This window comes from Aplidium turbinatum, chromosome 13 (genome assembly GCF_918807975.1).
Source record: "Aplidium turbinatum chromosome 13, kaAplTurb1.1, whole genome shotgun sequence".
Taxonomy (NCBI): Eukaryota; Metazoa; Chordata; class Ascidiacea; order Aplousobranchia; family Polyclinidae; genus Aplidium; species Aplidium turbinatum.
In genome coordinates this window covers 5,014,475-5,027,754 of record NC_137484.1, presented here as the reverse complement: position 1 = coordinate 5,027,754, position 13,280 = coordinate 5,014,475, and the positions used below count along the sequence as shown (strand labels likewise).

Below are 13,280 nucleotides of genomic sequence, written 5' to 3'. Positions count from 1 at the left end.
CTTGCTTAGTAAGGAAAATTTATTTAGAAGTCTCATAAAGCACATGTACATTGTACAGACCAACATCAGAGTTCAAGCTGAAAAGTGGTTTGTAGAAGGAAAAGGTATTTTCATACTTTATAAGTTTGAGTTCAAGTCGGTTAGAGTTTTTGGTATAGTGGTGTTTCTGTGGAAAGACTTGCTCTTAGAAAACTACTAACAAAGAAAGGTTTTATTTGATCTCAAGCTATGTCTGCTTCCAGCAAAAAAAGAAAATGTTGTAATGATCCGGATATATTTTGTTACATTTGTGGATGCTTCATGTTGAAGTCTCAACAATGCAATATTACCACGTTTGTAAAAAGGGCATATCTTGCTAGATAATACCATACAAAAGGGCAGTTGGGAGACCAGGACAAAAGCTGGGCTCCTCATATAGTGTGCAAGACCTGTGTTGAATGTCTGAGAAGTTGGTCGCAAGGAAAAGGTTCACAAATGAAATTTGAAATACCCATGATTTGGCGAGAGCAACGAAATCATGTTGACGATTGTTATTTTTGTCTTGTTAGTGTGAAAGGGTATAACAAAAAGAGTAAACATCGTTTGAAATATCCAAATCTGGATTCGGCATTGCGGCCAGTTCCTCACAGTGATGAAAAGCCACTGCCAGTATTTACATCACTTCCAGAACTACACGAAGAGGCTATTTCGTCTTCAGAAGCATCGTTTAGTGAAGGAGAAACTGAAATTTTTCAACCAGCACCCGAGATTCTGTCAGACAAGCCTTCCCAGTTTAATCAGATGGAATTAAATGATTTAGTGAGAGATTTGTATTTGCCTAAGCAATCTGCGGAGTTATTGGCATCAAGGCTACAGGAAAGGAAACTTCTCAAAGCTGGTACAAGCGTGACATTTTATCGCAAACGAGAAGAAGAACTGCTTCCGTATTTTGCTTCCCACAATGATTTCGTTTATTGCAACAATATAGAAGGGCTTCTTCTAGAAATGGGATTACCACAGTATGATGCCGACGAATGGAGACTTTTCATTGATAGCTCCAAACGAAGTTTGAAGTGTGTTCTACTTCACAATGGTAACGTGTACGGTTCTATTCCGATAGGACATTCGGTGACAATGAAAGAAGAGTATCAGAACATCAAAACCGTTCTTGAAAAATTAAAGTACCATGAGCACGGTTGGCTCATCTGTGTAGATTTAAAAATGGTGAACTTTTTGCTGGGGCAACAAAGTGGCTACACCAAATACCCATGTTTCCTATGCTACTGGGACAGCAGGGCCAAAGATCAGCACTGGAATAAAGAAGAGTGGCCTCCAAGGCTCACCTTGACACCTGGAGACAAAAATATCATACGTGATCAGTTAGTTGATATCAAAAAGATCCTCTTGCCTCCTCTTCACATCAAACTTGGTCTCATGAAACAATATGTAAAAGCTTTGGATCATGAAGGAGAGTGTTTTAAGTATATATGTTATGCTTTTCCTGGTATCAGTGAAGAGAAAAAAAGAGCTGGGATTTTCAATGGACCACAAATCAGGCAATTGTTAAAGGATGAAAATTTTGTAAAATCAATGTTGCCATTCGAGGCTAGAGCTTGGAATGCTTTCGGTGCTGTTGTGAGAAATTTTTTGGGAAACAGAAAAGCGGAAAATTATAAAGATCTCTTAAGGGAGCTACTGCTTAGTTTTGAAGATTTGGGATGCAGGATGAGCATCAAAGTTCACTATTTGAAGAGCCATGCGGATGAGTTTCCAGAAAACCTTGGGAAAGTTAGTGAAGAACAGGGTGAACGTTTCCACCAGGATATTAAAATTATGGAGGAACGTTATCAAGGTCGGTGGGATTGTCATATGATGGCCGACTATTGCTGGAGTTTTAAAAGAGAAATTCCAGATGCTGCTCATAAAAGAAAGTCCCTCAAAAGAGCATTTTTAAGCTTATAAGTGAAGAGTTCATATTTTATGAAAGCTCTTTTTTTGACTGTTTCTGAACTCGTCCTGCCCAAGTCCTTTTGAGTCAATCTTTATTTTGGCACTTTGCTATTTCTGTGTGTGTCTTCAGAATTTCTGCACTCCATTGGAATATCTATGTGCATATTGTGTGAACTGTAGGCTATAATTCAGATAATACCTTGTCAAGTTGTCACTGTCCTATCGACATGTTCGTCAGCATAATGTAGCGTTTGGTGTTATTATGGTTGCTCTTTTGCATGCCTATTTTTTATTCCAAGGCATGAAATTTTAATAAAGACAACGCAAATTTGTGTGAATATAATATAGAATACTTGTTTGCTAATTAAAGCTACATTATTGCAGGTAAAACAGTGTTTATTGCATCAGAATTCCTTGTTTTGACAACAGAGGGGGGGCAAAAATTGATTTTTTTCAAAAATTAGGCATATTTCATATCTCAAAAACGTGATGTGATAGAGAAAATCTGAGTTGATTTTCGGATTCAGTGCCCCAAAATTAGCTAAAATGAGTTGTCAAAACCCAAACCTGAAATTTTGTGTAGACCAGTGTAATCAATAAAAAATCAACCAGGTTTGGTAACTACAAAAATTTATTTTATTATTTATTATTAAATTTTGTTTATTTATTTAAATTTTTGTAGTTACCAAACCTGGTTGATTTTTTATTAAACATTATAATGATATCACTTGCATTGGACACAAAAACAAGCCAGTTTAAATCAATTCAATTCTTGGTGCAACCAAATATGTATTGCTACAAGCACAAATTTATTTAGTTTTACAGCATTATGACCCAGGCAGAGCATTAAATGAATACCTTCATATTCTTCAGTGATGTGGATAGTGTCACCAACTGATAGATTGAGGTGATGTTCTAGCTCCGATCGATAGTTATACACAGCTGCAAGTAACAAAAACAAATTACGTGTTTAGACAAAAAATTGTTAATTAAATAAACCACTACAAAACTAAAGGGCTATATAATTTATAATTGAGCAATGACATGGCATTTAGCTTAGTTAGTAGCTTGTAAACACATCATAGAGATTGAAATATTGGCATGCGGTATAATTTTATTGTAGATACGGTATTATATTTTTTTGTTTGATAACTTCTTTGACATTGTATCTGATGTGTCAAGATGTCATATTGTAATGTTATTCTGTCTTTTTTTTGGTTTGCAGAAAGTTCCCTGTTTTACTAATATACGGTAATGTTTTGAAAACATAAACACACTATGGTTACATTCAAGCCAAGCCATATCTAATCACTCTAGATCAGAGTGGTCCAAGACTGCGAGTATGCAGAAGGGTCATATTACCATTTGAGGAGAACTTTATGGGCCACATAAAAAAAAATCAGCTTGTTTGCAACCCAAAAAAGTAATGTTTTGCTAGTAAAGAAGATACAATACACAAAACATCAAAAAATAGCAAACCAAAACAATTTATAATTTCTTGCTTTTGGTCATTGTGCCAGTGTCTGCTTTAAATGCGATGTAATTGAGAAGGTGCTTTCGCAAATATTGGCTATGTGGAGTATGTGCTACCGAACATGGAGCACATCTTCATTACAAAGTCTTTTAAATTAAAGTCCTCATGAATGGATATTACTTACAAGCAGCTGGCTCACTTACAAGCCGCTGTGGTTTACCATTGCTATTGGCAAAAAAATTTCCCCCCCAAATAGAATTGAACTCTCTGTTTTCCTCTGACACTTTTCTTTTAACACACAATTTATTAATAAATTACTTCACTTGACTAAATACATATATAAGTTAGCAGCTAACATGCAATTGAATTCGAGAGTCTGTGCTAGCAGCAAAGTGCAAAATCAACACAAGTCTTTGTCATCACAAACAGTAAAAATACATTATTAGCCCAGAATAGTTATCTATTGACCTGCACTTAGATGATGTGCATTGTGCAACTAATTGGGGGTTTTGGCTAATGCAATGCATTTATGTAAAATGCAGGTAGGTAGGTGTGTGATAATACTTGTGGATTTTGTATTGAAAAATCCAGCGTGCAAAAAGTGTTGGCAGTGGCTATTTGACCGGCGCCGGTCTTTAAATCTGAAACACTATTTGACCGTCATTACGTCATTATACAGTCACTTTTTTTCTTTTTCTCTTTCAAAGCAAAAGACGAGAAGCGCGTATATAAGTTCTAAATCCGACTATCTTATTCAACTCGTTACGTGGCGTGTGCGATACGTCGCCGGCTCCTATTCTAGAGGGACTGAGTTCGATACTACCCGGAAGCGTTCCTTTTTTTATTAACATTTTTTTAACTAAATTTTGACCCGAAGTGCATTTTTGTAGTCAATTTTTAATTTGAGTCGCCTACAGCGCAAAAAAAAGAACGCTTCCAGGTAGTATCGAACTGAGTCCCTCTAGAATAGGAGCCGGCGACGCATCGCACGCGCCACGTAACGAGTTGAATAAAATAGTCGGATTTAGAACTTATATACGCGCTTCTCGTCTTTTGCTTTGAAAAAGAAAAAAAGTGACTGTATAGTGACGTCATGACCGGTCAAATAGTGTTTCAGATTCAAAGACCGGCGCCGGTCAAATAGCCACTGCCAAAAGTGTTTGCAGGCCGCATGTGACCCACATGCCAACTTGCCAAGGTTTGTACCACCTTGTTCTAGATTACAACAGATTGCAGTATGCTAACCCTTCAAAAGTATATATAAACATTATGACAGCCTATCACTCATGAGCCATTCAATTGCTGGCTTCCAGTATGGGATTATATATGAGGAACATTTGAAATTGCAGCAACTATGATATATATATATGTCATTCATTAGGTCGCTTTCCAGAAAAAGTGCACACCAATATATACTATTGCAAAGCATATCACCTCATTAAAAATCCATCTAGTTTGAACACCTGCAATTGTATGAAAATATACATTGGTGGCAAGAGAGTGAGTCATGCATTGTATTCAGTTGTTCCTCAAAGAAGGAATAATGTTCAAACAACATTTATTACAGAAGCACTCACCCACTCCATATTTAGCCTTTATGGGCAAAATCCACCCAGAACCTGACATGGCAAATATTCAAGCAGCGCAAAACTTGCTTGAGTCTAATCTAATAAAAGAGTTAGGCCTATATACATATGATGTATGAGAATGGACCTATACAATTTGAATAAAACGTTTTAATAAATGATATCTTCAAATAATCTGAAATAAATTACGACAGATAATAACACATTCATAACTATCAGAAAGTATTTTCTTAAGAATTCTTAAGATGAATAGAAAATAATGACACGTCCCAAGAAAACTGGACTTGCATTACTGGACTTATATAACATTAAAAAATAGGAAATGAGTTAAATTTGCTTCAAAAAGTATATCACAAGATGTATAAGATGCTAATGTGCTTTTATTCCGATGTTTTGTCTACCAGACCACCCCGATAGCTCAGTTGGTTAGCGCGTGACTCCTGGAACGAAAAAGCTTCAAGATCAAGCGGTGCTGGTATGACTCTCGGGGTGTGCACTTTGAGCAAAGCACGTTAAGGACTGCTCTCCATTCACCGGCATCTAATGGATGGAATAATTCCCCGGCAACAAGACTTCGACAATCGAAAACTTCACTCTGCCAATCTCGGTGACCGGGGCTGCGTCAGTGATTCAAAGTCTCTACAAGTATGCGAAACTGCCAGGATTAAGCTCTGCAAGAAGCTTTCCCAGTCCGAGGATAAAGATTCAATCAATCAGACATGTCTGACTTCTTTAGGGGGCTAAATTAGGTAGTGACCACCTGTCTAGTATGGTAAAACACAGGGCCTGTAAACCAATTAAACATGCAAAATGAAACTCAACTTCCAAACAAAAACTTTCGCTTGCAAATTTTGAAACTAGAAAAAGAGTTGAAATGTTATCAATCAACAAGAAACTTAAATAATGGCAAAGCGGAAAAAGAGTGAACAATATGAGTTTTGAAGAACCAAATTGTAGCCTACATATAGGTAGGCTACAATTTAGCCTACAAATTAGGCTAAAATTTAGCCTACATATAGGTACGGTAGGCTACGCCAACTGCACAGTGCTCACAATTTTAGTTAGTGTAATACAGATAAAATCAGTTAATTGCGCGGAACTGGTATACAAGTCCCCCCCCACCCCCCTTGGCAACTCATGACAAAGAGGAATTGACCAAAACATGTGGATTGAAGTGTGTGAACAGTAAAGCAAAGGTAAAGCAGTTTCATCTTATATGTTTGGTTGAGTCCTGTCTTTGTCATGAGTTACCAAGGGGGAGGGGGGGACTTGTATACCAACTCCAATTGCGCACTATACTGCTTAAATGCATCAACAAATAACTGTACAATAACAATTTTAACTTTTTTCTAAACTAAACTATTAGCCTATATTAAACTGAACTACTGTAACTTTTGAGGGTTGTGAAGCGATCAGAAGTTACAGCAGTCTAGAAGTGACCAGAGTTGCCAAATATTCCATTTTATTTTTTATTGAAAGTAATAAAATTTATAACCCTTCAAAAAAATCACAACGATAATTTTAGGCATTGATCAATTTTAACCGAAAAATTATGCATTATTTTGAGAGCAACAACTTAATTTAACTTGGTTTCAAAATTTTCGCTTTTGTATCCTTTGCCGACGCGCCTGGCAGCTTGGTTACTTCTAGTTTGGCAACCGCTTCTGGACTTCCGAAGTTACTGCTATTGCAAGAGGGCATGTTATTTCAAACTGGTTTGAGAAAATGGGCAAAATAACATGCAGTTGAAACCTTTTTTGCATATTTTATAACTAGGTTCGAGAGTAAACTGCAAAATTATGGCTAATAAAATCATTGGCAATGCGGATAAGTTTAGATACCGGTATGTTTGACATATAGGCTATTGTTTTTCGTTGTGATAGTCAGAAATAAAAACAAACTGAAACTGACAGATTTTCAGACATACTTTTTCAAAGGACTTCTTAAAAATTAAAAGTTTTTTTTTCTCATACTTTGCCGATAAGTAGCCTACTTGCCTTCGCAGTTCGCACACGACGATAGGCTATGTTAATTTGATCGAATTTAGCCTGTAGCACCCGAACACTCTCTCAGACGTCACGTGCGCTCACTGAGTTTTTGGAAGGAGTGCCAGGTCGCATTCTGACTAGTCACTAGTGCTTCAAGGACACGTTATGTTACATTGTATGGTTGTATACAGTGCTTGCAATGCTCACAGTAGCGCTTTCCCGATCAAGACTAGGATCCATCTTATAAGCAAACTACTGTATTACCATTATTCCTAAAGCACATTTGTTACATAGTCTGACTTAGCGGTATTCAGTTTTACGCAGAAGAATTCTTAATTTCTGAAGTCAAGCTAACCATGTAGGTAGAACGACAGCGTATTGACTTCGTGAACGAAAAAGCTTCAAGATCAAGCGGCGCTGGTTCGACTCTCGGGGTGTGTGCTTGAGCAACGCATTCTAAGGACTGCTCTCCATTCAGCGGCACCTGATGGATGGAATAATTCCTTGGCAACAACACTTCAACAATCAGAAACTTGCCAATCTCTGTCAAGAGCCTCTACAAGTATGCGAAACTAGCCTACCAGGAATAACCTATCAAGGCTTTGTCAGTCCGAGGATAAAAATTCAAAACCAATCAAACAACGGTGATTAAACCAATTAAACCTGCAGTTTGAACACGCTTTTTGAAGTACAGTATCTAAGCATGACTGCGATCCACATCTACAAACTAACTTACAACAAAAAAGCCCCACTCCCTGGAGATAGCAATCTTGGATTGCCGCTGCTGGTTATCTAAGAAACCAAATTGAAACATAACACACCTGCTCTTCCAATCACGAAATTGCAAAACATTTAATTGCGCTAACTCCAATCGTTACGGTGATAGGCTACATTACAAACACGTTACATCGCAATGTGTGATGCAGAAAAAACTACAAGTTTACCGATTACAAGAAAACTTCAATATTTAAGTGAAATATATTGAGGTTTAACAATAACGTAACACAGAAGTTCTCAAACTGTGCGTCGTTTCAATTTTCCAAGGGCGCCGCATAACGAGTAGGTACGGTACAGTAATAAAATGCTTACAGCTTTTATTAGGCCATACCCTAACATGTGGATTCATATACTTATTATTACGAAACTGTAGCAGTTGATTATGATTTAACAATCACATTGCATGATTTGCTTCAACGGATTTTTTTTAAATACTATTACAACGTTTTAATTCCATTATAATTCATGTAGAATGACGTTTGACCCCTCAACAGTTGCTTTTGCTCCCTCATTTTTTTTTATCTAGCTACGTTACTGAGATACAAACAAATCTTACCCAAACTGTTATTGCTGGGTACGTCACAAGTCGAGCGAACCTTGAAGGAGTTGCAACGCAAAAAGTTTGAGAACCACTGGTATGAACATATGCTCATAGACACAAACTTTGAGTCTTTGGACGTGGCGTCACATCGCAAACTATGACCTCATAACCCGCAGTGGCTTAATACGAAATATCAAATAAAAGCAGCAATGACACAGATGCCAAGTGTATAAACACTCGTTAGTATACGAAACCCTGCATTTTTTTTTTTTTTTTTGAACCCGTCATGAATATTTTTGCAGCAAAATTTCTTCGCATGTTTTTAGAGAAAAATCATACCCCCAATTTAACGTTTTATACAAAAACTTAGATTGAAACTAGTGAGAGTGTGAAATGAAAGTAATAAATGAGTGCACACAACCACACACCAACTGTAGAACTGCGATGTAGCCGGAACTTGGGGCCTCTGCACAAGGCTTTTTATTAACTTAGTGTATGCAATTTATGAAATCAACAACGATTCGAACACCAGTTCCTACAACCAGGAGTGAACAACCCAGCGTCAGTACACAGCTGAGTACTCAAGTACTCATTATTATGGAATAACGAACGTTACGTTTCGCTAACCATATCGGTGCAGCCTCTACGCTACTCAACAAAACTTTTCTAAGTTTCCCGGTTGTCAAGTGTAGCAAGAATATTGACAACGATAGACACATCTTTCGCTCATTAAGCTAAGCTTATGAGTATCTCACAACTAATTCGCTCCACAGAGCTCTTGACCGCTGCATTTGCCAGTTCATTGAATTCTTACGTTTGTGAAACCAAACCAGTTATCTGCAAGGAACACGATAAAGGAGCAATTTACTTGGAGTCAGCATGTTTAGAAAGTCATTACATGGAATTTCTTGCACATAATATCATTGAAAATAGACTAATATATTCACCGTACAACATTACACAACAAAGAATAGAAATTTATAAGACTACACAATACACATGTGTATTTACAGTTGACAATGCTTATCACCCACTGACAAGCTACAATAAAATTAGCAGAAAAGTTTTGTTTGTTCAAAAGCATCAAAAAGTTTGTATGATCCAAAAAGTAGTCCATTTCAGCTAGAAAGCAAATTCTATGTGCGGACTTGAAATTTCCCTGCTTCGGTCACATATTTGACACCTTTGAAAGGCTTGTATTTTTCAGCAAACATGTCTAGTCTATTCACTCTTAATCCAGATATGGATAATTGCTGAATCTTGAAATTGATTGTTAAAGTTGGCTTCTCTTCAGGCACTGGAACTCCAGATTGCAAATTAATGTTTCCACGAATAGAAGGCGGCTTTCCAGCCACGATTTTTCCAATATCCCAAACCAATTCTTTGCTTACTGGATTGAAGAGATAATCTCCCTGTGTGGGGAACAGGTTCAGGTTTAAAACTTGTTTTGGCATTGATGCGGAGACTTTCACATTTTCTATTGTTTTTCCCATTGTATGGCGAGGACCAACAGTGACTTCAAACTTGCCACTTGATCCTGTATATTGTATGTTATGTCTTATGTAAAGCGGGATAGAAACAGTGCCTTGAGATCCGACATGGTATGAGCAAAGTTTAAAATTCCCATCTGGGGGCACAAAGGAAAGAACCTTTTCAGATTCCCATCGTCTATAACGAACGCAAGGATGAAAGCTAATATCATCGAGCAGCCGCGAATTGATAAATGACAATGTTAAATCCGGCATGCCAGACAATTTAACTGAAGCATCAATACTTCCTTGAATCTCAGCAAAGACAGTAGATCCAGATCGATCAATGATGGCATCCACTTCTTCCGTGACATCAAAATATGCTTCATTACTTGCATATTTGACCCCAGTTCTTCGCCATGGTACATTCGAAAGCTGGCCAGTTGGTAACCGATCAGCAACATTGCTTTGACCTGTGACAGTATTTACCACGGATCGAAGAATATTAGGAGGCTTAATTAACTCTTTGAGAACATTACTTTCAGTTGCAAGTGGGAATCCGTTGTCAAGCATTTCTTCCAAAAGCTCATAAACAACAACAAAATTTTCTTTGATTACTCTTTCTGAACATTCATTAAAGTAATCAATAAAAGTATCGACAATTCGATGCAAAAATTCAATTACAAAGAGAGGCTGGACTTCTTTAGCAACTGCAGCAACAAAGTAAAGACGATCTCTGTAGATGCTAATCAGATAATGATGAGGAGTTGTAACAACAGGAGGTAAATCTTCTGGACTGGATGCCTTTTCCAAAGCTTCAAACACATAATCACAAACAGAACGTTTTATGGCAGTTTTCCAATGCTTTTCCATAAAGATATCTTTATGGGAATTTACCATAAACAAACTGTGAATCATGATTGCCTAATTTGAAAAAAGCTAATTAGCTTTCGACAACTAAAATGCACTGCTAAAGATATAAAGTAATGAAATTTCAACAGTTATATTAGCAATAAAATTTAACATACTATAAGCAAATGTAGCTCTTTCTTCAGACAATAATTAATAAGACTTATATATATACATTTTGACATTTTCCATGGTTGAATTTAAAGTATATACCGGTATATATTATATAATCCTTAAAATGCATTTATAAATTTATTAAAATCAGTTTCAGTGAGATAGTTGGTGCTGCATCTTTTTTGTAACTTTGAAAGATATTCCAATAAATTCTTTACTTGTTGGAAAACTCTTAAAATCTTGTTTTCAAGTGAATGTCATTCTCAACTTAATCTTGTTTTCATACGGAAACATTAGGATTTTGAAACTAATAAGGTACCGGTAACCTGTGTGGCGTGTACAACTGTACATAATTTTTCTATGACCACAGTGCAAATTCCAAATGAAATAAAAGCGAATTATCACCTTATAGATCTTGTCATAGTTCAGCTTAATTTGCACCTGTAGAACGTTTCATGTTATTTAAACATCATGACCTTATAGCGCCTGTGGCTTTTTCTTATAATAATAATAATGGTGGTGCAAGCACAGTAGTGCTTTTTCACCTTCATGATAACTTACATAGCAATATTAAAGTTTCTTATGTTTCTTTGTATCTCAGTGCCGTTGTGAAATCTGTGCTTGTTAGGAATTCGAAACGCTAGAATTTGGGCGTTGCCTTAGAAATTGTACCGCTTAGTATATGCATCATCAAAACAGTGTTAAACACTATCTTAAAAATGCACAGTCCACCAAACCTATAACGCTGGTTCGACTCTCGGGGTGTGCGCTTGAGCAACGCATTCTTGGGACTGCTCTCCATTCAACGGCATCTATTCGATGGAATAATTCCCGGCCCAACAACACTTCAACAATCGGAAACTTCACTCTGTCAATCTCGGTGACTGGACCTGTGTCAGTGATTCAAAGCCTCTACATGTATGCGAAACTGCCAGGATTAAGCTCTACAAGAAGCTTTCCCAGTCCGAGGATAAAGATTCAATCAATCAAACAAAACCAGGCAAGCCCTATGTTACCTTACAGTTTACAGCAGGTGAGTTGATTGTTAAAACTTTTCTTGTTCGTTTAGCCTACTATTTTTTGCCCTTTGAGGTCAATTTATGTGAACTGTTATCATACTGGTTATTACTGGCACACAAAAAACAGTGACTCTACTGACTGGTGTATATATAAAAAGATTTTCAGTTCCATTGAGTTTCCAATCTAGTTATATAGATGTCCCTGAACAATTTTCTTAACCTTCCAGTTGCACTCATGCGCTGCAGGGTTGCATTCCTGGGGGGGCTCGGGGGGGCTGAGCCCCCGAAAAACGAAAAGGCTTGATGTAGGAGGGGCTCAGGGGGGGCTCGTTCAAGCTTCCAATTTTTCAGCTTTTCTGGCTGAACAACAACTTCTCGACTGAACAAGTAACACTTTAACAGCTTTCTCACAACAGAACTGCAAAAAAACACAAACATAAGTTGATACCAATCGCCAATTATCACTTTTGTCAGAAACTCTCCAGACTGGGAATATCAACTTCGTAGTAGCTAATCGTCATGTCAAATGGTCTGTTAATTCTCTACTTCAAATAAAAAAAGCTATTCAAGAAGGAAAGTATTCGTTTGATGAAGTTGTTAACTTGAGTCCCGGAAGTACAAAAAACTACTCCTTTAAAGGCACAACATTGGACCAGTTCAAAGCTCGACGTAGAGACTACCCTTCTTTTGATCGTAATCGGTTTATTCAAGCTTTGGTTGACAACATTGGAAGCAGGATGGTGGACAACAACAATGAAAATTCTGTGAAGAGCTTGGAAATTACTGTACCAGAGTTATGGCCTGCTCCAGTCGAAGTTCCATAGCAAGAAGGGGAGCAGAGATTACGAAAAATATAGGAGAGATTTCATGTCATCACTCCTATTTCCGATTTTCGATTGTATGTTGACAATCCTTGTCATATACCAGATACGATAAAGTTGCTCAAGAACGTAGTACTAAACATGATTGCTATAAGTTCTGCTGAAGCCGAACGTGGATTTTCACAAATGAACTTGGTCATCACACCGCTACGATCACGGCTGACCATATCACTCGTTTCAGCATTGTTGTTCATCAGCATCAATAGACCACCTCCTCATTTATGGAATGGCACTGCGGCAACTCAGAAGTGGTTGCAGACTCATCGGTCGGCTGCGGATATTCCCACATTGAATGAACTCAGATCTCTGCAAAAACTGTTTGTTGGCTAAAATCAAGGACTGTCGTGGAGCCCATAAAACCAAAGACCTAGCAGACAGGCTATTTGTTTTGTGTAATCTCGTTTGCACCAACTTGGAATATGCTTTTGCTGTAATTGGAGTTTTTTAAACTGTTCGTTTATAACTAAATGAGATTTTAGTGTAACTGTCACATTGGCAGCTTATTGGTTCTTATATAGCAAATCTGCAACCACAAGCGCTCATTTCAAGAATTGCATTTCCTTACTTTCCTATTCAATCAATGTTTTGCAAGT

At 37.3% G+C, this 13,280-nt stretch overlaps 2 protein-coding genes across 2 annotated transcripts in view; both read right to left on the bottom strand.

Moving 5' to 3' along the window:
- LOC145782560 (dedicator of cytokinesis protein 1-like) overlaps window positions 1-5,029 on the bottom strand; it is a 48,471-nt gene extending 43,442 nt beyond the window's left edge. The window contains exons 1-2 of the mRNA XM_082594366.1: window positions 4,981-5,029; window positions 2,788-2,871 (exon numbers count right to left, since the gene is read on the bottom strand). Coding sequence (XP_082450492.1) covers window positions 2,788-2,871; window positions 4,981-5,029 — 133 coding nt within the window. The remainder of the gene's footprint in view (window positions 1-2,787; window positions 2,872-4,980) is intronic.
- Window positions 5,030-7,814: 2,785 nt separating this feature from the next.
- Window positions 7,815-10,729, bottom strand: LOC145782256 (AP-3 complex subunit mu-1-like). The gene has a single exon (XM_082594040.1). The coding sequence runs from the start codon at window positions 10,680-10,682 to the stop codon at window positions 9,432-9,434; it is 1,251 nt and encodes a 416-aa protein (XP_082450166.1). The 5' UTR covers window positions 10,683-10,729; the 3' UTR covers window positions 7,815-9,431.
- Between the last annotated feature and the right edge of the window lie 2,551 nt (window positions 10,730-13,280).

What these genes read in the sequence shown, in the direction of transcription:
- LOC145782256 (XM_082594040.1), bottom strand. Translation starts at nt 10,682, where the DNA reads ATGATTCACAGTTTGTTTATGGTAAATTCCCATAAAGATATCTTTATG.